Genomic DNA, 25801 nt, shown 5'->3' with positions numbered 1-25801 from the left:
CCAAGAGCAAAGAGACAAACGGTACATGGTCTCCCTGATAAGTGGATGCTAAATCCAAAATGTTAGGTGATACGACAAAACTAACAGGACTTAAGAAACAAAGAACTCCCACTCATCTGGTTGAACTACTACTAAATATCCCCATGCTGCTGATCACATGTATGGTGTATAACATGTGAACACTGTTATATGTTATAGAGTGTGATAGACAATTTGCTCCAGGAAAGTTAGAATGAACTTGTGACTTTAAATGAGCATCATTATTCCATAATACTGTGAAATTTGGGAAATTATGTAATCACTTAATCACAATAAAAAAAAAAAAGAACCTCGGGGAAGGTAGGGAGGGAAGGGATGGTAGGGGGAAAGCAATGGAGGGGGTAACAATGTTCAATAGGAAGTGTACTCATTACCTCACTCATGTAACTGTAACCCTCTGTATAGTATCTTTACAATAAAAAAATTATAATCTAAAACACTTTAATTACAGTATGTCCACAAAACAATATATAAAAAGTAACTCATAAAATTCATATGATAAAGTCATCTACTCAGCTTATGAAATTTAGCTTTCAAGATAAAAATCTTGAACTAAGGAAAAAACATCTTTAAATAAGGAAAGAGTAGGTTTTAGATAGAAGAGTATTTTTCTTTTGATAAACACTTTTACTTAAGATTGAACTATTTCGCCCCCCTCCTCCCCCCCGCCCCCCGTGCTAGGAACCGAATCCCGGCCTTGGGTGCTCCCTGCCCCCCATCCCTGAGACTGCTCTTTTGAGATGCTGTAACAATCTAGTTTAGGCCCAGTCTCCGTGTGTCAATGTGTGTGTGTGTGTGCAGGCCAGCATCAGGCGGCATGGGCTTCTTCGACTTCCATAGAGAATTCTTGCAAACCATCACAAGATTTTAGCTGCATGTTTTACAAGAAAGCAAACCCTAAGATATAAACACCCCTAAGAAAACAGACCCTGAGATAATTTATTTGGCAATAGGTATGGGGTCCCAAGTTAAATGACGATGGCTCATTAAAATGCCTCCCCCACCCTGCTTTTAAATGATAGGACCAAGGAAAACTATATTGGCACCAACGGCATTTCTCATCTTGAATATTAAAAAGATTTCAGCCTCGTGCCTTTGACATGAGCCTTTGGAAATAATCAACGAGAGAAAGGTTAAGTTTGCGTTTTCTTTGTTCAAGGTGTTTATTGCATCTCAGAGGGCGTACATGCACTGGGGTTTGAAACTGAAATACAAAGAAAAGCCATTTTGAAATTGGTTTTGGGTAATTTCCCCCTGTTACAGTGTATGTTATCCCCACAGTAAATTCAGATACAACCACTTTTAAATGGTACCATACATCTATTAAGTGATTTGAAAAACAGGCGAATGCCTTTCCAATCCAATATGCTTTTATGAAGAGCCGTCAAGCCACGAGCAACACTGATTGACAGCGACCTCATTTGTGCTCCCACATCGTAAGCCAAGCCATCAGCACAGACAACATGACAACAGATTAAAAACCAAAGAATGCAGTATGTACAGTGAAGGCTACACTTCTTGGAATCAGTTTAAATTCTAGTCACAATGGTACAACAAAGTCCACGCTGAGTTCAGTGGAAGGATGGAAAAACACCAGTCTCCAGAACACACAAAGAAATATGACATGAACAGATGTACAGAAAACCCACAGCCAAGTAAAAATATTTGCAGTAATCTTGAAGTCACAGATATCCCTGGGGTATTTTCATAGCCACAGAAATAGCACATCTCGAATTGTATTGTCACAGACAGGAGAGAAATGGACGCTTCACTTTTCAGTGCATTTAATCAAGAATTCATAAATAGGTCAATTTAGATGCAAAACCTGTCAAATATAATTAAAATATACATCTTAATATAGCAGTGATAAATAGGGACGTCTTCCCCTATGAGTTTTCATTCTTGGTAAGGTAGCTTCAAGGAGAAGTATTTATTATGGACGTTAACCTTTATATATATATTTTTAAAATAAAATTTCTTAACATATACAGTGCCACAAAAATAAACATTTCTCACGACAGCTGAAGTTTCTGTGATTGGAAAAATGTACTCCACACCGAAAAAAGTTTTGTGTATTTTAAGAGCGTTTTCCTTACTATCTGGTATTATCACATTACGCTTGTAACACAAGATACGGAAGAGAATTCATGGGGAGAGTTTAGGGTTTGTCCAAAAGTTGTATATACACATCAAAACTTTCAAAAAACACAAGACACACCTTTCTCAATGGCTCGCCACACCACAGCTGTGTCACCCGTCCACAAGCAAGGTCCAGAAAAGCACTAAAGGCATTGGAAATATCCATTCATTGTTTACGACAACGTACAATGCACAAGTAGCCCACATACACTAGGGGTTGAGAGGAGGGGGAACAGCTAAGGTTCACGTTCCTAACTCTTGCTTCGCGGCTGCACTACGCGTCCTGGAAGAGGAGTTATGAGGAAGCATGGGGCTCGCACGGCGCTCTGCCCCTGGGAGCCTCTGAGCAGCCATCTCATCTGAAGTTCCCAAACTCATTTCAGTTTTCCTATCCAGTCACAAAAACTGCAGCTGTAAAGAGAAAAGGCCTTGTGTTAGAAGAGAACAAGTACTTGAATTAGAAATAACACCGTCAGTCCCTCTACAGCCCTGAGACATTTTGCCTTCCTAACAAGAATTCTGCACCATGACGAGGGAAAAGCCTTTTGCTGCTGAAGGGGTCTGTAGTAACAAATCCACATTGATACACTTTCACAGTTTTTTCCCCCGATTCAGAATGTGTCATCTCTTTCAAGGCATGGGTTAGTTGTTCTGGGCATTTCACTTTGGCATGCTCGTCTGTGTGTACGCCGTTCCTGTTCTCTCACCCCATACCACCCTCCCCAAGTTTCCTGGCCCATGTTTACAGTAAGCATTTTGGCCTTATTCAATGTTCTCCTCCATCCCCTGCACCCCTCCTCTCCCACTGTAGCCCCATCCTACAGGGAACACCTCTCATTGTCCTATCAAGTCTCCGTTTTTGAAAAGAAAAACACAGAACACTTCATGAATTCACATGTTCTCTTTCAGCAGGGGCCACGCCCATCTTTTCCACGTCAGTCCAATGCTAGTGTGTGCACACACATATATATGCATATATATACATATATATATATATATATATATATATATATATATATATATATATACATACACTGCCAAAGCAAGCACTCCGCATGCTTCAGAACAGGCCTAACATTTCATCTAGTAGACGTAAACAAACTGGCTGCGTACCACTTCATCTGAGGTGAGAATGATATCACTAAAGCTTTGAAAATTCAGCTACACACAGGACATTCAGGAATCAATGAACAATGAACCTTTAAAACTGGGCAGTGGAAAAAAACCAGGTGACTCGAGTGGCCGTGGGTACCCTTCTTTTTTTGTTTCTCCTCCACGATGGAGGTCAGTGAGTCACGCGGGGACTAAACAGCTGGAGCAGAGACGGCCCAGCAGGGAGAGCCCAGCTGCTCCCCCCCAACCCTCTTCTTCTCAGGGAACCTTCCTAGGGACCAGGACCCCTCACGGAGCCCCGCTGGTGTCCCTGCTGTTTCCATTCCTCACCACAGTTCTGGGCAGGCCAGGGCTCTGCATATTAAGAGGCGGATGGATACAAGGTGGCTCTGTGCTGCTCCTTAGCTATTCCTGGAACTTAAGGAATGAGGGTCGCTGTCTTACTTAGCGCTCTGCTGGCCCAACTCAAAATGGAATGGGAACACTGGGCACAAAGAGAAATCACTTGAAATCACACTGAGGTGCCAAGGTCCTACAACGACTTGCTATTTTTAAAAGGAAAACCAGTCGTAGAGCAGGAGTCCGCAAACATTTCAGTAAGCAGATTTTTTTAAAATGTGGGGAATAGAAATATAATGAAAGTAACACTGGAAAGCAGTTTAAAAGCTGCTGCCTTCTTATTGTTCATTCTAAAAATAAAATTCTGGACTTATCGCCCAGGGCTCAGTTCCTTTAGCTCTACACGAGGGTGTAAAAAAAACCCCAAAAACACAACAACCCACACAAACCCCTGAACTGCCTGGTGCCAGAGCTCAGGCCTGTAATCCTTACTACTCAGGAGGCTGAGATCTGAGGATGGAGGCTGGAAGCCAGTCTGGACAGGAAAGTCTGTGAGAATCATCTCTAATGAACCACCAAAGATCAGGAATAGAGTTGTGACTCAAGTAGTAAAATGCCAGCCTTCAGCAAAAAAAGCCAAGCAAGATGGAAGGCCCTCAGTTCAGGCTCCAGTATGAGCTCAAAAAAAAAAAAATGCAAACAATAACATCCTGAGCTTTAGTTTGAGGTAAAATAAGGGTAATAAAAGTATGAACAGGTAGCCAAATGCATTCTTAGACTGATTTCTAAATGTAACAGTACAGATGTTAGCATTCTATAAATTACAGACATATTAGAATGAAGCAGTAATTTTCAACAACTACCACATGGCTTAGATAGCTTTGTTTTGTCAATATCATCTTAGTTCTTTCAGGGTGAGGTCATCTTAAAGTTCTTGCTCTTGCAGTTTTATACATTAAGTAAGATCTAAAATACATCTTCAGTAATGACAGCTTTTCATGTGAATTTTAGAATTTGATTCCAGTTATTAGCCAGCCAGAACTCAGAAATAACAAATATCGTATCTGAAATAGCTAAGCATTGTGTCTATGGCTCAATAGCACAAGCTCACAGGAAAAGCTCAATAGTAGATACCTTCAATGGTTTACATGAAGTCCTTGATGTTAAGATCCGCTAACGGGTCCTTTGCTGGAGGTTTCTTGGGACTCTGAGCAGCAGGTGAGGGGCTTGGAGAAAGCTAAGGAAACCAGCCAGCCCCAAAGAGCAGGAATAGAAAGCAAACAGAGAGACAGCAAGCGTTAGGCAGAATGCATACCCCAGAAAATAAGCATGCAGAAAACAGGTGGCTCAACGTCACACACAAACAAACGAACTTTGTTCTCCTTTGACACAATGTTTGTCACCGTGTTTGATTCTGGGGTGATAAAATAACACTTCAAATGATATTTGACTTTCTTGAAATTCTCTGCTATCAGATCGAGCCAAATGTTACTTAGCCTCCAGGTAAAACTGGCGAAGTCTGGCAGAGTGGCATGGTTACAAGTGAGGAGAGAGGGAAACGAGCCACACACAGAAGTGATGGCTACACAGTACAACGGCACACAAATGAAAACTCATCAGTTTCCCGCACAAAAGCATTTTTACTGCGTTATTAGTGCCACTAAACCAGCAAAGGCATTTAAATGGCTTTTCTTGCAGCAGGAGGGAGGGCGGTGGTGGGAAAGGCTGAAAGGCAACTTTGCAGAAGCCACTTAAGATATTTCTTAAAATGATGAGCAAACTAGACTAAGATTGTAAGCAGTTTATTTGAAATGAAAACCAGGTTTTGGTGGGTAGGGCTTGTTTAGGGAGCAGGTGGGTTTCTAGTTATGAGTGTGGTGAAGATGCAATCCACCCATCCAGCTGGCAGTAGGAAAGACCTTCACGAGATGTACAGCCAAAGGCACACAGCACTCCTACACCACCTCGGAACTGGAGAGAGCGGAGAGAGCTCGGGAGCAGGCTTCTCTACAAGGCTCAGGGCTAAGGCCTCCTCAGGCCTCAGGCTAGCATCGCAGGTAATAGCTAGCTCTCTGTTGCACCTAATGCAAAATCTCTTATTTGTCTGATGAAATCTGAGTTCAGTGGGGCGGGGCTGGGGAGGGAGGACCTCCCGGTAGGCTTAGCACACAGAAGGAGCAATTCTGAGCTTCACCCTAGAACATCCAGAAGCATCATCTAATGGTCAAATGCCATTTGCAAAGTGGAGATGATGCTTGGCAAATACTGGAAAAGTAAATGTAAGCTCGAAGAGACACGAGCATTGGTCCATAAATGAATCCATAGATGAAGTGACAATGTTAGGATATGAACCAATTAATGAGCACTGGGATAGCCTAGGCATTGGTAATAAGTAATTACATTCTCAAGCTACAAACCCAAGTTTACTTTATATTCTAGGATAATTATACTTCTTTGACATAAAAATATAATCTCAAGGGCTGGGAAGGTGGCTCAGTGGTAGAGCACTTGCCTTGCATGCCAGAGGCTCTGGGTTCCATTCCTCAGCACCATATAAGCAAAAAAGAAAAAAAGCCGGAAGTGGCGCTGTGGCTCAAGTGGTAGAGCCCTAGCCTTGAGCTGAAGAGCTGAGAGACAGCGCCCAGGCCCAGAGTTCAGGCCCCATGACTGGACCCAAAAAAAAAAAATCTCAAAATTACATAAAAATAGCATGCCATCCACCTGCTTACTATAAATTGATGTATTAATTAAAATGATGTATCTTTATTATATCATGCTTTTCATTTCTATTCTCCAAATTAAGTAACAATTGATGCTAAACTAGTATTATGAAAGAAAGACTACTGCAAGTGATAAAACTCCATTAATTTACTTCTAAAGCATTTAGCACAACAAATACAATAAGGTTTAAAAAAAAATCCCAATAACAGCAAGGCACTGGTCATGCCTGTAATCCTAGCTGCTCAGGAGCCAGAGATTTGAGGATTGAGGTTTCAAGCCAGTCTGGGCTAGAAAGTCCATGCTCCAATAAACTACCAAAAAGATAAAAGTGGAGGTGTGGCTCAAGTGGTAGAGCACCAGCTTTGAGTGACAAAGCTAAGGGATACCACCCAGGCCCTGAGTCCAAGCCCCAATGCTGGCATAAAAAATAAAACAACAATAATAAGACCTCCACAAACTCTTAAGATTGTGCTAAGTCCATCAAAATTAGAAACATCCTTTCTTTCTTCCCCAAAGGGTAGCATTTGCTGATCTATTCAACTACCAGGCAACACAGCAAATAAAATCCATCTTAGAATACAGGCTAATTTTACTCCAACCAGAGGCTTGTAACTTTCCTTGTGTCCCCTAAAGCACTGTTAGATGAGATTCATTAGTGTCCAACAGACTAGAAAACCTTTCCTGAAACCAGAGTCCTGGGTATGGTGCAGGCCAGGGTTTCTTGCCTTCTACACCATCTTTTGGGAAACCAACCCTTTGCTCACTTGCAGCTTTTTAGGGGCCAAAGAAGCTGAGAGTAAACTTTGGGGACAGATAGAAGATAGACAATGATGGAGCAAGGAAAAAAGGGATGCAATCTACCCACAAGGCTCCCAGTGTAAGTCTTCCAAGGATAAGAGGCAACACTCATTTGGTTAAGTAAAAAACAGGACAGGCACGGAACCGTGCTCTGGTGTGAGTGGCTTTTGGTTTAGCGTGCTCAGGATGTTGCTCTTCCAAGTCCTAATTAGGACTCTGCCCAAGTCAGTGTCTCACGATGGCCAAAGTGCTTTGGCTGCATAACACCACTCTACTTTGACAAGGGAGGAGAGGCTGGCTCCCAGGGTAGTTGGGAATTATTAGTGAAACTTACATGTATTTTGCCTTTTTTGTGTAAGTGGAAGCAGCACATGGCATAGATGAGAACCCAGCCTCACTTAAACGGATTCCCGCAGCCCCCTTCCCCTCCACCTGCTCCCCCCCCCCCCATCCTGCATCCTGGTGGTTAATGTGGAAGGCCTAACTCCTTGAGTTATAGGCTTGTTCTCTGCCCCCCCCCCCCCCAGGTCTTGGTGACAAGGTGGCTGGCTGCTCCTGCTGGCAGGATGAGTCACGGAAGAGGCTTTCCTGAGTCTGTAGGCCTAGGCTGGTGTGAACCCCAGAGTGCCGCTCGCCCAGCCATCGCCACCCCAAGGGCCTGGCTAGGCAGCTTCCGACCTGACACACAGGGGAACGCACTCTGGGGACACTCTGGGGCCAGCTGTCCCCACGGCTCTATCCAGTGGGCTCACGGGTATGCGCAGTCCCACGACCCGGGTGTTCTGGCGTAGGCGCCCGGGGAACCCGCGCGGGGAAGCCGCTGATCCGAGGCCGTGGGGACCCGCAGCGTGGGCGCCCGGGCAGACCCTTCCCGAGGCCAGAGCCTTCCCGAGGCCAGAGCCGTGGGGGCGCATCGGCCCCTGGGAGCCGCCCCAAGCGCCGCCCTGGCCGATGCTCCCGCCACGGTGCTCCCCGTGCCGGCTTCCTACCTGCGCGCCCGGGCCCGCGGCGGCTCCGAAGGGCGGCCTCATCATGGGCTGTGCGAACATGACCGGCTGCTGGGGCATCATGGGCATGGCGGCGCCCGCGGGAGGCTGCGGGGGAAAGAGGTTTGCACAGGCGCGGACCACATGCGCGGACCGCCCAGACCGGCCACCGTGAACAGGGGGAGGCACCGGGGCGTGGACAGCCCGCTACCCACGGCGGGCGCCTTCATCCCGCCCGGCTGTGTGGCCCACGGACCTATTCTAGCGCGCACATGCGCTGTCTGTGTGCGTGTGCACACACGTGCGTGTGTCAGTCCTAGGGCTGGCACTCTCATGGGACTTATTCGCTCCAGGCGCATGCTCTACCGCTTGAGCCACAGCGCCACTTCCGGTTTCTTGATGGCTCGTGGGAGATCAGAGTCTCACGTACTTTCCTGCCCGGGCTGGCTTCGAACCTCGATCGTCAGATCTCAGCCTCCCGAGCAGCTGGGGGGGGCGGGGGAGGGTGGACAGGCGGGAGCCGCCGGCGCCCCGCTCCCGGCTCAGGACTCACCATGCCGAATCCTGCTCCAGGCTGTCCCACGGACGGGGCGCCCGGCCCGGGGGGCACCGCGCCGGCCGGAGGCACCGCTCCTTGCTGCGCACCACGAGCCCGGAGGAAGATGACAGCGCGGCGGCAGGGGCAGCAGCAGACACACACACACACAGAAACAACACCGTTGGCTTTCAGACGGCAGGACGCGAGTTAAAAACACGCATTTCAAGCCTGTGCGCACGCGCGCATGCGCGCACAGTCCCACACGTCAGCGCTGGAGGCCAAACGCCGGCGTGAGCGTGACGCCGAGGCACGCAGAGGCCACGCACGCCGAGGCACGCCAAGGTCACGCACTCCGAGGCCCGCCCGGGGCGGCGCCCTCCCTGCCCTCCCCGGCCCGGCCTGGTCCGCACATGGGCCGCATTTCTGACCACTCCTGTCTGTGTCGGTGTCGTTCCTGGTTTTGTCCTGTTGTGCGCATGCACCAGGTTCTTCCTGTAGGAAGCCGTTAGGAGATGGCAGTGCAGTCTACCAGTTCCGGGTCAGGGCTGGGGGTTTTTGCATACCCCATTGAGCTTCCCCTCACACCTTCCCCTCATTTAAAACATCCCAGCCGAGGGCCGGTGGCTCACGCCTGTCATCCTAGCTAAGCAGGAGGCTGAGCTCTGAGGATCACGGTTCAAAGCCAGCCCGGGCAGGAAAGTCCATGAGACTCTTATCTCCAATAAACCACTAGAAAACCAGAAGTGGCGCTGTGGCTCAAGTGGTAGAGCGCTAGCCTTGAGCTGAAGAGCGCAGGGACAGTGCCCAGGCCCAGAGTTCAAGCCCACGACCGACCGACAAAAAGCTAAGTGCAATCAAGGGCCATTTCTCTTCCCCAGGTGTGAACCACCTGTGCTCAGCCTGGTATTTTCTTTATAAAACACTTGACTGAGAGAAAACTCATGCAGCACTTACATGCACTGTTTACAGTTATAAACTGTGAAATCATCATCATTGTCTAATCCCAGAATATTTCTATCATTCCCCAAAGAAACAGTCCCTTCTAACTTCCCTTTCCCCTACCTCCTGAGCCATTCAATTGCTGAGTGCCTGTTTCTATGGACTGGCCTATTGTGAATACTGAATCTAAACAGAATCTTAAGCTACTAATTCCTTTGATTATGGCTTCTTCTACTAGGCATACACTTATACATTCTAATTCACCTTAGTTCATATTTATGTTGTATTTGTATTTATTCATATTTATATTTCTTTCATGCGTGCTTGTCTGGCTGGAGTCTGAGCAAAGTTCAGGAGTTAGTTCAGAACAAGGAGAGGGTAGTGCCCAGAGAGTTTAAGGAGTGGCAGACAGGAGCAGGTGAGCACAGGACAGAAACCCCAGAGGGGTTCAAGCAGCAATGGCTCACCTAGTTTTGCTTTTAAAAGTAAACATAGAGAGCCTGAGCACTACCTTTAGCCTTTTGTGCTCAAGGCTGGTGCTCTACCACTTGAGCTACTGCTCTACTTCTGGCTTTTTGCTAGTTCATTGGAGATAAGAGTCTCATAGAACCTTCCTGCCTAGGCTGACTTTGAATCATGATCCTCAGATCTAGGCCTCCAGAGTAGCTAGGGTTGCAGGAATGAGCCCTTGGCTCTGGGGAAAAAAAAAAAAAAGTTTTCATTGCTTATTGATTGGGACAATCAGAAAAATGTAGGAAAAAAATAAGACTAAAAGATTGCATGATCGACGACAACAATAATGTAATATCTGAGTTACTATTCACTGGCAAAAAGTTCTTCCTATTGTCTGGCCTCAGTCCCTCCTGCTGTTGGAAATGTACTCTTTCCCCCTGGACCCCCTTTTCTCTGGCAAAAGAATGTCCATGGGAACAAAAATGCGAAATCAGAAAACGGAACAAAATTATTGATAAAGAGCAAAACCTCTTGGGAAAGAAAAACCCCAGACAAAGGCTGACCAGTAGTCAGCTTTTGTCTCTTCTCCATCCTTGCTAAAAAGCAATCTCTCCCTCACTCAAGTTTACCAAGCTGGCAGTTTTGTAGAAGGCTACTGACCACCTTGAGGCTTATCACCAGCTGCACTGAGCTGCTGTATTAGTCAGAAGCTTATAATAAAAATCACTTCTGTAATAGTGTCAATAGCTTTGATAGCACTGATCACACTGACCAAGTCAAGATTATGTTTTGCCTATGCTCCTGTGACTCAAGGCTATGTTTTTGCTATGTTTTACTTCTGTAACCTTGCTTGCTTGCCTCAGTAACAGGGCCTTAAGCCCACCAACTGAAGACTACCACCTAGTGGTCCCACTATGGGTAGCCTATTGCAAATTATTATGTATGATATTTACCATAAAGAACAAATGAATTTAAAGGTCATATAACTATAACCAATGAAAATGTGCCAAACCTGCCTTGCATGGCTCATCTATGTAACTCTATGTAACCTATTCCTACAAAAACCCATCCTATCCTGAGCTCAAGGCCAGTCTCCTACTTTCCCAGTGGTAGGAAGCAGTCCCTGCACGGTAGTAATAAAGTTTCTAGCTCCTTTCACTGGGTATCTTGGAGTCCCTTTGGATCTGGGATATTATAATGAAATGCTTTGGAAAAACTGTTCCCATAATTATTTAAATATAGAAGAAGCATAGACAGCATTTCAAACTAAAGTAAAAAATAGGTCCCGTTACTGAACATCAAAGTCAGTGGAACTGTGTTCCGGTAGACTTTGCATCTTGCTACTTCTTCACCATGGAGGCAGAAACCCAACATGAGTGGCCACATTCAGAGAAATGCCCTCTGCTCTGCACACCTGAACCTGGACACTGGGGGGCTTCCTCCCATATTCCCCCCCTCCACCCCCTGCCACGTTACCTACCAGAGGCGCACTGGGGGGCACGCCCGCAGACCATGTGGCTGGCGTCACCTTTGGCTGCCAGTTGGCTCCACCAGTCAGCTTTTTCTCCCCAGCATTCCACTGGAGATCTCCCCTACAAATCAAGCAGACAAAGGAAACAGAGCCAAGAATTAGAAAAAGAAAAAATGGAAGAAGGTAAAAACTTACAAAGGGTGTCTTATCCTATTTTATCTAAAAGACTGGAGAAAATATTCATTTCAATCTCAATGATAACAGAAATTTCCTGTCACCTGTACAGAAAAGTATTCTGGAATATTTAACTCAATTCCTCACTCATCATGGAGTTTACAAAGAATACATAATTACTGTTAGGCACTTCTATTTTGTTGGATTTGAGACACACTGCTGATGGCAGCTTGGGATCTTGGAGAGTTTCATATCACTGTGTCATGCTGACACTTTGCCTTGCTGTGATTTGAAGGCAGGACACCATACATTGCCTACCACCGTAAAAGCCTTCCTTGCTACCAAGGTGCCGTGAAAGACTCGTAAAAACCAGTGTTAGCTAGGAACAGTGTAATGAGTTTGGAATTTTAAGTTATTAAGCTATTTGAACCACCATCCTAAAGTACGTGTGGATAGAATGGAAACAGTCTTTGAGACCACAATGGATTATCCTTTTTCATTGCAGGGTAAGAGCAGCGGTTTCAAGAGAAGAGCAGCTGACAACTATTTGACATGAAGAATGGATTTCGAAATTATCCAGTCTGAGCATGACAGCAATGTTTGATAGTCTCAAACCAACACAAATACACTGTTAAAAGGAAATTAGATCATTTCAAAACACTTACTTTTTGGTTGTGGTACCAGAGATTCCAAGATCTATAAATGGATAAAAGAAAAAAAAAAGGAATTGAAATCACTATATTCCACTTACATACTTAAGAAGTCAAGGAATAAAAAACTTAGAGAAAGTCTAACATTTTGCTTGGAGTGCCTGCATCCAATTGTAAAAAGATCTTTACAAACTTTACGATTTAATTTTATTACATGTCATGCTTAAGAATTGCATCTTGGTGTTTTGTTTTGTTTCTCTGGGGCTTGAACGTAGGGCCTAGGCACTGTTCCTTAGCATTTCATTCAAGGCTGTTGCTCTACCACTTGAGCCACAGTTCCATGTCTGGCTTCTTGCTGGTTAACTGGAGATAAGAGTCTTGGATTTGTCTTCTTAGGCTGGTTTTCAACTGTGGTCCTCAGATCTCAGCCCCCTGAGTAGCTGGAGTTATGGGTGTGAGCTGCACACACTTGGCTCAAGGACCACATTGTGATGTGTTGCCGAAGGGTATGCATGGGTAGATTCAGCTGTCTACCTTGTGTCTGAGAACTGGATTGACTAGTCCATAATCCATGGTTACAAACTGTTCTGTAAGTGGAAGGTGACAAGCACTTGTGATTAAATAATTAGTTATTTACCATTAGTTTCATAGAGAATGGTAACCAGCTAACTGACTGAAAATGTGCTCCTGTGGAGCATACTTCCTGCTTCCTTGAAGGTGTAGAAGTGAGGCAGAGGCTGGGCAGAGGCCCTCATGCCCCGCCACCTCCGGCCCTGGTGTTTTCCCACTGCACAGGCTGTGCATTCGCCTTCTGTCCCCAGCCTGAGCTGGGGTTTCATTGTCCTTCGCTTCACTCCCAATGGCCTCACAAGTGATTCCTCTTCCCTCTTCTGTTTTGTCTCCATGACACTTACAACTTAACATACTAAAGAATTTGCTTATTTAATTCAGTCAATTATTTTCTGTTGGTGGTAGTGTGGTTTGAACTCAGGACTGTAGGTTTGCTCAGCCCTTTGTGTTTGATTCCCCCCTCCCCCCAATAGTCTCTTGTGTTTTTTTGCTCTGGGCCAGCGCACACTATGATCCTCCTATTTATAGTCTCTTGGGTTGGAGATCCCAGACATGCATCCCCACACCCAACTTCTTAGTTGAGATGAGCACTTGCTAAGATCTCTTGATCTCTATCTCTCAAGTAGCTGAGATTATAGGCATGAACCAATGTACCCATCCTGGAATCTACTTATTTTAAAATGTCTACCGTTTGTCTCTGCCTTTCCTATGGGCCATCAGAATAGAGATTTTATCTATTTTGTTCATTGATTTATCTCTCATTTATCTCAAACATTTGTTGAATGAATGACTGAAATGCAGATACACAATTTTAAATACACTACATAATAATCCTATATTATACATTACAGCATAGAATTCAAATATACTGCATTCAATACTAGTGTATTTCAAATATACTGTACTCAATTATATAGCATATTATTCAGATATCCTGTATTCAATTTACTCTCTACCCTTGTTTTCAAATGATGAGAAAGTCTTTACTACATACCATCCACTTGGCTTCATACCTGTGCATGCTCCTTAATTGTTCCTGTGGTAGTTCAGATTAAAAATGGCACAGGTACTCCTGAGACAATGGATTCACCACTATTACCTTCCTTGAAGGGCTCTGGGTTGAGCGCTAAGTCTTTCTATCCTCTCCATCAGCAAAACCAGCCGGAAGATGCATGAAAGGACGGAAAACAACCCACCTCGTGTAGGCGCCCATTGAAGAAAGCTGATTACTCACTGCCTACTAAGCTGGCCAGGGACGAATCCAGATCACTTCCCAGGGCTTTGCTGGAGGCCATGGCTGGACTGGGTGGTACCATGGAGACAGGGGCAGGCTGCCCGGCTGGTGCCATGGTTGGCATCAGAAGATCACCTAGACCATCAAATACTGGAAATCAAATAGGCCAGATTCAGAATGATCGAAAAAAGAAAGAAAGGGGGGGGGGAAGCAATCACAGGCAGAATGAGAGAGAGACTCTCTTTTTGTCACAGATGGCAATGAGTAACTATGCATTCATATGACTGAAGGCACGTGAGCCACAGCAGGGTGCCGGGGAGCACGCTACACGGGTCTGCTCAGAAAGCGTTGGAACACTAATGAGGATGGAGAGAGATGGGGAAGAGAGCTGTAAAATGTACAGGATGATCCCTGACCCCGCTAGCTCTCTGACTTCTGTGGAGCAACTGTCTAGGCTTTTCCGTTTTCTCATCTCTCAGTAGGGAGAGTGTCACTAACACATCATACAAGGCTTCAGTGTAACAGTAAATGAGGGAATCCATTTCAGCTCATTTAGTGGAGTGCTTGTTTTGTTGTACTAGGCTAGTCTTATTAACAACTGCTACAAAAATACTTTTTTTTACTCAAAAGGATAGTGACTCATCACAAGGCCTAAAGGTTTTACTCTGAAAACCTACGGTGCTTCCTTTAAAGTAATTCCTCAATAAGCAAAGAAGATCACATCTCCTAGTTTTCTATGAAAATAGAACACTTAATCTAATAGTCGGAACCTAGTAATAAATGTCTACAGAATGACTGATGGTTATTTTTGAAGCAACAACTTTGGCTTTTCCTTCTCTCTCACTGCAGCAATTATGTTTGGTTTTCACTTTAAAGGGGATGTTTACATTAAACAAAAGTCTAAGAATTAGAAATCAAAGACCATCACTGATGGTTTCTGATCTCTGTAGGACAAATACCACTTTTCAGATGCTAGAATTCAAAAAGACTTCAAAATGCAGATGCTGTATCTTTATAAGATACTGAAATCTCATTTTGTGGTTGTAAACAATTGTTTTAATCAAGAAACTACGAGTATCTACCATATATACTACTACGCAAGAGTTATAAAGTAAAACAAGGAAAGCATTCAACTAGGCACTGGCAATAGACACAACCAATTTGTCAGGCAGGGGATGTATTTAGGGTACTTCTGAAACACATTGAATTACCAAAAACTCACCAATTGAAAATTTGTAGTGAGGACCCAGCATGGGGAGAGGAGAATGGAAGAAAATACAAACAAAATGACAGCAGTGATGACAGGTCCAAGGCAGGCAAAGAATATTATTTGTGTCTCAACTTCGTCAAACTGAGGGCCATGCAAGCTTTCAAGGGTCTAAGCAACAGGCAGGGGGCTGTCCGACCGATTCAGAGACAAAGACTCAGGTACGAAGGTCGTACCAAGAGAGAGAGTGTGTGTGTGTGTGTGTGTGTGTGTGTGTCCCCTTGACCATTTCTAAGTCATGTGCGTGTAAGCTCATGCAAAGAGATGGTGGTGTGCGTGGTTAAGTGAGAGTTCTGCTAAAAATCAAGAAGAGAAACAGAAAGGGTTGTAGGTTATTCTTAAAGCTGTAAAAAGGTACTGAAAGTTTCATTCAGTTGTTTCTAGAAAGAGAGACTTAGCTTTTCAAGCCTGGCTATCACTCAGGCTTGCTGGTGGCTCTCTGACCTCCGCTGCTCTGTGTTGTTATCAGAAGAGACGGTGAGAAGGCTTGCCAGCCAGTGCCTTACCTGACGGGTCAAAGGAGCTGCTGCTGGAAGTGGCGGGCGTGCTGCCAAAGGCTGCCTCGAAATTGGGCTGGAGCAGGTTATTCTGAGCCGGGGTCACCGGGGACGGAGAAGGGGCCAGGAACGAACCCCCAAACCCTGGAAATTAAAAAAAAATCCCAGAAAAAGGTAAGCAAACACAACTAATGGTGAAAGAAAAGAAAGGAAAAAAGAATGCACAGTGGCTATTAGTAGGCAGTGTGCCCAGAACATTTCACTTTTCAAAGTTTCTCTCTTTTAAATAATGTCAACTAATTGTTTAGAGGCGTTTCATTGTGATATTCCCATATGTATAGATGATTGAGATATACTTGGATCAAATTAACCTATTACTCCTTATTTCTGCTCCTTCTCCCCAAATGAAAACAATTTGCTGAGTTTCTTGACATTTTCTTAAACATAGCAATGTATATTAACTGGTAAATTAACGTTTATAAACTATATGAATATATCCCTTTCCCTCTCTCCTCACATGGGTTCCTCCCCTGAATCAGTCCCCTTTGAGCAGACTTTCTAGTATGCTGATCCATCATGTGTTAACGACAGATTTACTTTAATTAGAAATACGATATCGTACATAGGGATATATGGACTTATTAAAAGAACCTGTGGCATCCAATTGTTACTATGACCAAGTACAAAAAGCAAAGAAAGCATCATTGGGGTTAAAAGTCAGGCAATTATTTTCATTATATTTGAGGATCTTATGTTTCTACAAATACACTAGGAGCCACCTAGAAAGTATCTAGGTAGGCACCTTAGCTTAGAGTGACAGAAGATGATCTTCTATATGTATCTCAGGCCCTCTGGTGGGTTATCTCCAAATATGGGCCTGCTCACCTCTGCTTTTGGAATTCAGAAGCAGTCCTGGGGAGGCAGCCTGTCTCCAGGCTGGACCTAACCAGTGCAGGCTCCACATGCAGCTGGGGTAGAACATGCTAACCAAGTCATTTCTCTATCATCTGCCACTGATATCCCATGGCTTTCAGATTCTTACAATGCCAGTAGCTTCCATTTACTAATATTCAGCTTAAACACTGAATTTGTGCTTGTGGACTGAAGGTAAGGAGATCACAAAATCTACTGAAAGTTAACAGGACCTAAAATTCTTTATTCTTTGAGGACTAGAAGCAAATCATTTCTCTCAGTTAATGGACAAAAACAGCAGCAGATGTTACCCTGCATTGTTGTATAAGAATATTCAGCCTGGGAGGAGAGCTGAGCATGATGTGGGCTGAGGATTATATATGAAAAATACTTCAGATTGGAAAAGTTGTGAGTTATTATGAAAGTCTTTCTAGAGTTCACAGAGGGCATGTTAGGCAATTTTAGTATTTGAAAGGTAGATTTGCATTGTGAATACCTTTACTAAAGGATAGATGTTCTCAGCCGTGCCCTGGTGCCCATGCCTGTAATCCCAGCTCTTCAGGAGACTGAGATCTGAGAACTGCAGTTCAAAGACAGCCTGGGCAAAAACCTCTATGAGACTCTTATCTTCAATTAATCACACACACACAAAGCAAAGCCAGAAAATGTAGTTATGGCTCAAGTGGTAGAGTGCCAACCTTGAGCAGAAGGCTCCAGTCCCTGAGTTCAAGCCCCTGGACCAACACACAAAAAAGGACTACTTAGTCTTTGTCTTACATACAAAATTTTAATAAATTTTTTTCTGTTTTTAAGTTACTTTTTAAATGTCTAAAGAATACTATGCCTGCTATTTATTTTTCCCCTTATTATTTTCATGTAAATGTATTTCCTTTAAAAAAAAAGTAGCAGTGCTGAGGATAGAGTCAAGCAGCACAGTGCTTGCTGTGGTCCTGGGTTCAATGATCTCCAGCACTGAAGGATAAACAAAAACAAAAAAGCAAGCCGGGGACTAATCTTAGGTGGCACAGGGAAAGAGCCCTTACAATAAAGCTCTTAATGAAAAGTCTAAACCATTCATGATCATCTGGGTATTGTTTGTTCTCTTTCATGTTCATTAAATAGTTTTATTACTCATAGCCAATAATGTAAGACTAGAACATTCTCCATAAAACACAAACTCTGTTATCTCTCATCCCCCCTTTCTTTTCCCTCCCTCCTTCCTTCACCCCTCCCTCAGATCCTGATTTGAACCCTATCATGTTTGTGGGCTTCCTATCTACAATTTTTAAAAAACTGATTCTATTTAAGCAGACTTATATGTGCACCAAATGAAAATGCTTGGGGTAATGTGAAAACTCATATAGTCACTACTGGCTAGAATCCCCGAGTTCACAGGATAGAATTATATTGATATTTCAAGATTTTTTTTAAAAAAAACTAAGAACATGATTTCCTGTTGCTTTGATATTTAAACAAGCATGAGAAATACCTTTCTGTAACTAAAACACAATCTGGTCCCAAGATTAAACCTTAGGGGGAAAAAAAACTTCAAAATTAAAAGTTACTTAAAATTTCTTAGGTCATAAGATAAAAAGATAAAATCATATGCTTCCATTTGTGTAAATTAACTCAATTGTGTTGGAAGCATTAAAACCCACATAGACTCATTTGTATTAAATATTACTTTACTTACATAGAAAAGAAAATAAGAAAGTTTACACAATATACAATTTCCCCATCATTGAAAGAGCCATGGAAGTTGTAGTGGAAGAAGTAGAATGTGCAGAATAAATGAAACTGAACTCTCATCACCAATTTTCTTTCTTCTTTCTTTCTTTTGGTATCCCATTTTTGATTGAATAATATACTTTCTTTTGGGGGACTTCTTCCAAGCTCCCCATGACACCTGATGCATGGGACAGCCCTTTCCTAGTTGCTCCTGATGTTTTTTAGATCCTGTCTCGTCCCTAGGAGCAAATCTCTTGATGGAGTCACTGACCTCTGACTTGTAGCCGGGTGAGAATGCTCTGTTTCCTGTTTCTTAGTGGGAAACACTAGATGAGCCCCTGTGGGCTCTTCTGGAAGCAGTAGCTCAGTTCTAGGCCTGGAGGGCAAAGGGGCACAGCAGTCTGAGCATGTGGGAGGTAACAGGGTGGCTGGCCAGCCCTGCACATGGCAATCAGAGCCTAGCCACTCTGCCAGGCTCCTGTCTGGTAGGAGCTTTTCTATCTGGGGCAAGGTAGAAGATATTCAGGTGAGAAAGGCAGACTTCTCAGAATTCTGCAAGAAGCCAGAACATTTTCAGGTGCCATTTCAAGCTCATATAACTTCAAAGCAAGAGGTTTTTTACTACAGCCCATAGGTCATTTCAAATAGCCATTTGAAACTACGCTATTTCTAGGGTCAGATGAAATCTCATTACCGGACCTTGGATGGGTGAGTTACAAATACAAGTTCAGAAGGAGCTGTGGCCAATTTGAAGGGCTGTGAAGAGGATCTAGGCCAGGAAAATAACCAGCAAGATTGAGAACTTTTTTTTTTCTCTCAAGTGAAAGGTTTGGTCCACTCTCTCTCATCATGTTTCAGCTTCCCAAGAACCCAACAGCAGGCAGGTCAAGAAACAGCAGCTCAAGAAAATGACTCTGGCAGACGCTGAATGAGAGGATGTGACCAAGACACTGCTAAGTGCGATCACGGTGTCTGGAGAGCACAGAAAAGACACCAAGAAACCACTATTGTACTTGAGAAAGAATTAAATAACCAGATCGAATTACTGATGGGAGGAGAGGTTAGCAGCCGACTACCTCCAGCTTCTACTTTTTTGCTTATGTGGTGCTGAGGAATCGAACCCAGGGCCTCATGCATGCAAGGCAAGCGCTCTACCACTGAGCCTCCTTCCCAGCCCATACCTCCAGCTTCTTGAGGAAAGATGAGAACTCAAAGAAACTTCCTACAACCCTGCAGGTTGACAAGGGTGCCTCGGGACCTGCCATTACTACAAAGCTGAACACCAACACTTTGGCCTGCAACACTGGGGTCAGTATTGTTTATGATACTACTTAGAACCATGAGTCCGACCCTTGAGATGGGAGCTAGTCACTTACTCTTACAGAGAGCCACACGAGAGACATGGCAGATTCCCATGTGGCAGCTGTACTATGTTGTGATGATCCCTATGGCTCCTGGCCATTCCAGGACCAAAGTGCATCCCCTGAAGGGGCTAGCCGGATGGAAGCTGCGTCTCAGAGTCTGCGCCTGGGTAGCATCCCTGCTGTGCCATGTGGAAACCTACTGAGTTTCCCTGATCATCTGGTCCCATACTTGGCACATTCCATCATTTTGAGGTCTGATTCCCATGATGCAATGCTCTCCTGCCCCAAAGTTCTTCCTGTCCTTGAGTACTTATACTGTTTTCTCTCTCTTTTGTGTGTGTCAGTTACTAGGGGCCTGAGAGTTGTTCCTTAGGTTTTTCACTTAATGCTGGTGCTCTAGAGCCTCAGCTCCACATCTGGCTTTTTAGTGATTAGAGATAGAGTCTCTTTAGATTTGTCTGCTTCGACTGGCTTTGAACCACAAACCTCAGATCTCAGCCTCCTGAGATCTGAGATCTAGGACTACAGGTGTGACCCATCAGCTCCCGGTTCCAATAGTTCTCTCTTATTCTGTCTACTCTATGCTAACAATAAGCAAGGACCCTAGATAGACTGTACCAATCTACCCCATACCATGTCTCTGTTCAGCTAGCATCAGCTATGTATTTCAGATAGAAAAATGATCAGCTTGTTAAAACAATGATTTATGTAAGAAGAGCTTTAAGGCAATGGTAGAGATCTCGAATAAGTTTTTCCTAGGATGATTTGTATATCACAACACCATTTGTTAAACATCATGGTACATTTCCCACAAATCCAAGATAAATGAGCCTAGTCAGTATAAGGTGAAAACTGCCACACAAGACCATTATTTTTTCAGTAAACAAAAAGACAAGTACTAAATGAAAATAAGGCAGGTTGGGACAATCCAAGGAGCCACCATTGTGTACAATTAATTGTGACTTTAAGACTGCTTCCATAAAATCCTGGGAAATAATCAACCTTCCCGTACAGAATGCCATGGTTTTCAAGTTCATGTCTTGAATGTGAAAGAAAAATGTACTTTTCAACTTACGTAGTATCTGTTACTTATAAAGATACATCTGAACTTAACTTCTTCTAAATGCTATGTTCGTTAATTAAATGAGTTACCGGCTAGTAGGTCGGCCGAGGCTGATGAACTAGAAGCTGCCTGAGGAGTAGGTTGGGACTCAGATGCACTAGTTCCAAAAGCATCTATCCATTTATCCATTATGCAGCAAAAAAAAAAAAAAAGCAAGAGAACGTCAACAGTAAGTACCATAGGCAACTCAAGTGTGAGGGACAGACATGCACAGACAGGACAACCTGTGTGTGGGCCTGTCTCCTGTGTGCATGCAATGTGATGGGTGAATGAAGTGATGCTCTAAACACTTCTAGTTCATACTTGGAGGAGGGGGGGTATTGCAGGGTATCCCAGGCTGGCCTCAAATTTCTGACTGTCCTATCTGAGTGGCATTTTGAGTGCTGGGAAGACAGCTATGTGTGCTACTAACATCATCTCTAAACATTTCCTTTTCTCAAAAGCCTTCTAAAACATTTAGGAATCAGGACACCCCCCCCCCCAACCTTTGCGATATTAAGACACTTTAAAAAGAAAAGAATGAATCTTTTGGATCAAATCTCGTCACTTACCAAAACAGGACTGAGGTTTAAATTGTCATTAATTTATTTTTTACCAAAGGTAAAAAAAAAAAACCCAGAAGCTTCCCACCTAGAAGACTATCCAACTTTGGAAAATTTGAATGCAGCTCAAGCAGCAGCAACAACTCTGTGCTATTTAAGTGTCAGTGACTGGGGCATGAGACTTCCAAGTCCTGACCTGGTGAGTTCTTTGCATTCAACGGCACCTGCCAGGGCCGGGGGCAGGCATGGGTCATGATGTGCTGATGTCCAGCGGGAGCTCAACCACATTCCCGTGGCTCAGGAGGGCTCACTAGCCTCCAAGGGCCCCCCGGGCATTGGGGACATGGCCCAGACTTTGTCTCTAGAAGTCTACTGACAACAGAAGACTTTAACTGGATCACCCAGAAAGGTGGTTGCAGAATTCTCTACATGTTCCTGTTTTCAGATGTTGTTAAAAGGAAGAAAAGGATACATCCTACCCAGAAAAAATCATCTTCAAACTCTCCGGAGGATTTCTAACACACTAAGCGTGATGTAAACCCACGGTGGCACACACGCGTGCCATCTTGCTTTTACGCCTTTGGTTTTGACTGGGGGATGTGTGTCCAAGTCTGAATGGTCTCCTCCACCTTTCAATTGTAAAGAGCTCCGGAACGGTGCCAGGTCCGGAAGACCGGTATCACCAAGGGAGAGGGGCAGAGAGGACAACCCTGGGGTTGACGAGGGTTGGGAGGAACGGAGGGCGGCGGGTCATGCAGTGAAAATGGGGATGCAATGATGAGGTTGGAGATGATGGCAAAAGAAATGGAAACACATAATGCCGCATGGAAGAGACAGAAATGATGCCACGTGGTTTGGAGAAAAAGGATGAAACGTAACAAAACAGAGAAACAAGAGCCGATGGTGCAAAACGGAAAATAAAACCAAGCGAGTGGTGGTCAGGGTGGGAGGAGGAGAGATACGCACCCCCGAACAGGTCTATCACGCCCGCGGGCTCCACCTTTGCCGGAGAAGCAGCGGCTGCCGGGGCGGGCGCGGCAAACGCATCCACTGCAGTGAGCACAGAACACGAGAGCGCGCGTCACGCGGGAGGAGCAGCGTGGGCCGGGGTGCGGGGCGGCGCGCAGGGACCCCAGGCCGGCTCCACGGCTGGGATAGAGCCACGGGTTTTACAACCTATGCCCGGCCCGGGGTTGGGGGTCCCGAGGTTTCCCGTGGAAAGGTTTTCTTTTTTTCCACCAGCCTTGGATTTGCAATGTGAACCCTCACCTGTCGGCCATGGGCGGAGGGAGAAGCGGGCCACACCTGCAGCCCCGTTGGGGCACGTGCGCGAGCCCCACCCCCCACCCCAGCCCTGAAGGCGAGCCCTGGCACGGGCACTCACCGGAGAGGAGGTCGGCTGTGAGCGCGCTGTCCGGCACCGGAGAGGCCCCGTGCGGTGGAGAGGAGAAGCCATCTTCCCAGAGGGACAAGCCAAAACCAAGCACAAGTTAGCGGAAGGCTGGAATTGGGCAGAGATCTAACACAGGTATCGGTTAGTTCGGGGCGTCTACGAGCACGCAGCAGCGGAGATGACACGGAAGGAGAAACTGGAGAAACTGGGCGTTTACCTGTCCCGAACAGGTCTATGCTGGGCGCAGCCTCCGGCTTAGTAGGTGCTGGGGCCGCCGCCACTTCTGGAGCCGCCTCAAAGAGATCTATGACCGAGAGACACGGGTCCAATCAGCGGGGCGCACAGCCCGGGCTGGGCCTCCACGCGGCAGGGCATGGGGCACACAGCCTGTGCCGCGTCACCTCGCACTGTGCGCTGTGCGGGGCATGCTGCGGGTGGAGTGCTGAGCGGAAGCCCTGTCCCCTTTCGGTGCGTGAGTGCATGCATGCATGCAGCTGAGTTGCGTGCAGGTGTGTGTGCAAGCATGTGGCTGAGTTGCTTGAGTGCGTGCATGTGTACGTGTGCATGCGGCTGAGTTGCATGCACACAGGCGTGCGTGCATGCGGCTGAGCCGCATGTGTGTGTGCATGCAGCTGAGTTGCATGCAGGCGTGCGTGCATGCACGCAGCCGAGTTGCGCTGCATGCGTGTGCATCTCAAGGGCCTGGGTTCAATCCACAAGACACAGAGCGTTTGGCAACAACAACAGCAACAAGAAGAGCAATAGAATTACCCCCAAAGATATCTAGAGCGGGAGCGGCGGCCTGGGCGGCCGGGGCGGCCGGGGCTGGGGCCGGGGCTGCGGCGGCGGTGGTGGCCGTGGCGGCGGCCGCGGCAGCAGGAGCAGGAGAAGGCGCGGTGGCGGGAACAGGGGGTGCGGCGCTAGCGGTGGGGGTGACTACAGGAGCGCTGGTCTCGGGTGGCTTCATGGCAAAGAGGTCCAGCTCGGGCGCAGCGTCCGCGCTCCCCTCGGACGGGGCGAAGGGGTCTTTGGGGAAGGAAGGGGGAGACACGCGTGAGCCTGGGGACTACGGGCACACACACGGCGGCGTGCCCGCGGCGGGGCGCACGCGCACTGGCACGCCAGCAGGGCCGGGCTGCCTGGACTGAGCTCCTATCCTCATCAGCAGGGGCAGCGGTAGGGGCTTTTTTAAAGAAAAGAAAAAAAATTATTTTTTAATAGAGGAAATGTCGGCTCCACGGGAGCCGGGAACACGAGCAGCGCGGTGCGCGTGGCCCCCGCAGTCTGGTGAGCCTGCTTCCATCCTCGCCCCCTTCCCCCACCCCCCCACCCTCCCGCATCCGCCTGGCCAAACCCCGCAGCTTGGAAAGTTCGCGAACACAGATCCGAAGGGATCTGCTCTGCTCCTGCCAAGAGACTCCGCCTGGTGCGGGGTGGGAGCGTCCAGTGCGCATGCTCGCGCCCGCACGAATTGTCAGCCACCTTGGGGAGGTGTCAATTCGGCGAGGCGCGCGGGTTCCGGCTGCCCGGACGTCTGAGGGGGCGGCCGTTCCCGGCCGGGCTGGCATGAAGGGTGATTTCTACCCCGAAGGACACAGAACGGGGGTGGGGTGGGGGCATAAAAACAGAACCTCCAAATCACCCAGGGCTCCCCAGGACGTTGCGGGGACCCACCATTTCCTGAGCAAGCATCGCGGGCGGCAGCCACCGGGGCGGGCGCGGCGGGCGCGGTGGCGCCCTCGGGCACGGCGGGGGCCTCCCCCGGAGAAGCGGCAAACGCATCTTGGGTGCGGTTGTGCAAACAACAGAAATGCGAGGAATACAAAGAGAAGAAAATAGAGTGAAAGAATCGAGTTAACACCGTGAAGAGGGCTCCCTTATACAACATGAATGCTGGGTGTTTCCAAAGGCGTCTTTGGTGGCCCTTGCACGCGTGCACACATGCATGCACGGTGCTGGGTGCACCCTGGCATGGGTTGGCGCGCGCGTGCACGCATGGCCCTGTCCACACCGCGCGAACCCCGATTCTCATTGTATAAGGGCCCTTGGAAGCGTGTTTCATGGACCGCTAGAAACCGACAAAGTAAAACACAAGACGACTTGGTTGTGTACTTTGAGACATCGGGACTCCGATGTGCAAGCCACGCGGGCGCACGGGCCAGACCTCACCACCCAACCTTTCCCTCCTCCCCGCCAACACCAATGCCTTCTTCCGGGCACATAATGGTAAACAGAGGTTCAAGGCAAACAGAGGGGCGCATCTATGACCAGTTTAAAATTCTGGTGGTCTGAGACACACTCTCCTGGCGACCTGAAAGGCTTAGCGTTTATACATGTTCCGTTTTTATGATGTTAAAAGCGCCTGGGGAAAAAAATCTTAACTCACCAAGCCCAGGATCCGTTTGTAAAGAAATAGGTAAGTTAGGGCAGGATGCTTATTGGTACTTACATTTATTCTTTTAACTACTATTCTATTTTCCTGTTAGTTGGAAAATGATCTGTTTTCAGCAGGCAAAAACATAATTTCATGTTTAAATACTAGATGTCTATATTAATCATATAATAATATATTATTGTTATTGTGGTTATGAAAAGTCCATTAACACACTGACAGGTCCAGTATATAAATACACACATTCCACCCCCCCCTGTTTTTTTGGTGCCAGTGCCCAGGCTAGAACTCAGGGTCTGAGTGTACCCCTTAGCTTTTTTACTCAAGGCTGAAAACTACCACCTGAGCCACAACTCCAGTTTCAGCCTGTCTCATGAACTTTTCTGTATGGCTGGCTTCAAACATCAATGCTCAGATCT

At 46.2% G+C, this 25801-nt stretch overlaps 1 protein-coding gene across 1 annotated transcript in view; it reads right to left on the bottom strand.

Annotated features, from left to right (window-relative positions):
• Positions 1–1177: 1177 nt before the first annotated feature.
• Snap91 (synaptosome associated protein 91) overlaps positions 1178–25801 on the bottom strand; it is a 114389-nt gene continuing 89765 nt past the window's right edge. The window contains exons 16-29 of the mRNA XM_070010822.1: positions 24665–24772; positions 23762–24016; positions 23208–23294; positions 22982–23053; positions 22564–22647; positions 21085–21168; positions 15938–16072; positions 14165–14299; positions 12376–12406; positions 11546–11657; positions 8689–8772; positions 8139–8243; positions 4765–4867; positions 1178–2589 (exon numbers count right to left, since the gene is read on the bottom strand). Coding sequence (XP_069866923.1) covers positions 4775–4867; positions 8139–8243; positions 8689–8772; positions 11546–11657; positions 12376–12406; positions 14165–14299; positions 15938–16072; positions 21085–21168; positions 22564–22647; positions 22982–23053; positions 23208–23294; positions 23762–24016; positions 24665–24772 — 1385 coding nt within the window. The 3' untranslated portion in view covers positions 1178–2589; positions 4765–4774. The remainder of the gene's footprint in view (positions 2590–4764; positions 4868–8138; positions 8244–8688; positions 8773–11545; positions 11658–12375; positions 12407–14164; positions 14300–15937; positions 16073–21084; positions 21169–22563; positions 22648–22981; positions 23054–23207; positions 23295–23761; positions 24017–24664; positions 24773–25801) is intronic.

This window comes from Dipodomys merriami, unplaced genomic scaffold (assembly GCF_024711535.1).
Source record: "Dipodomys merriami isolate MVZ:Mamm:240054 unplaced genomic scaffold, mDipMer1.0.p SCAF_8, whole genome shotgun sequence".
Taxonomy (NCBI): Eukaryota; Metazoa; Chordata; class Mammalia; order Rodentia; family Heteromyidae; genus Dipodomys; species Dipodomys merriami.
This window is presented reverse-complemented; position numbering and strand designations above follow the sequence as displayed.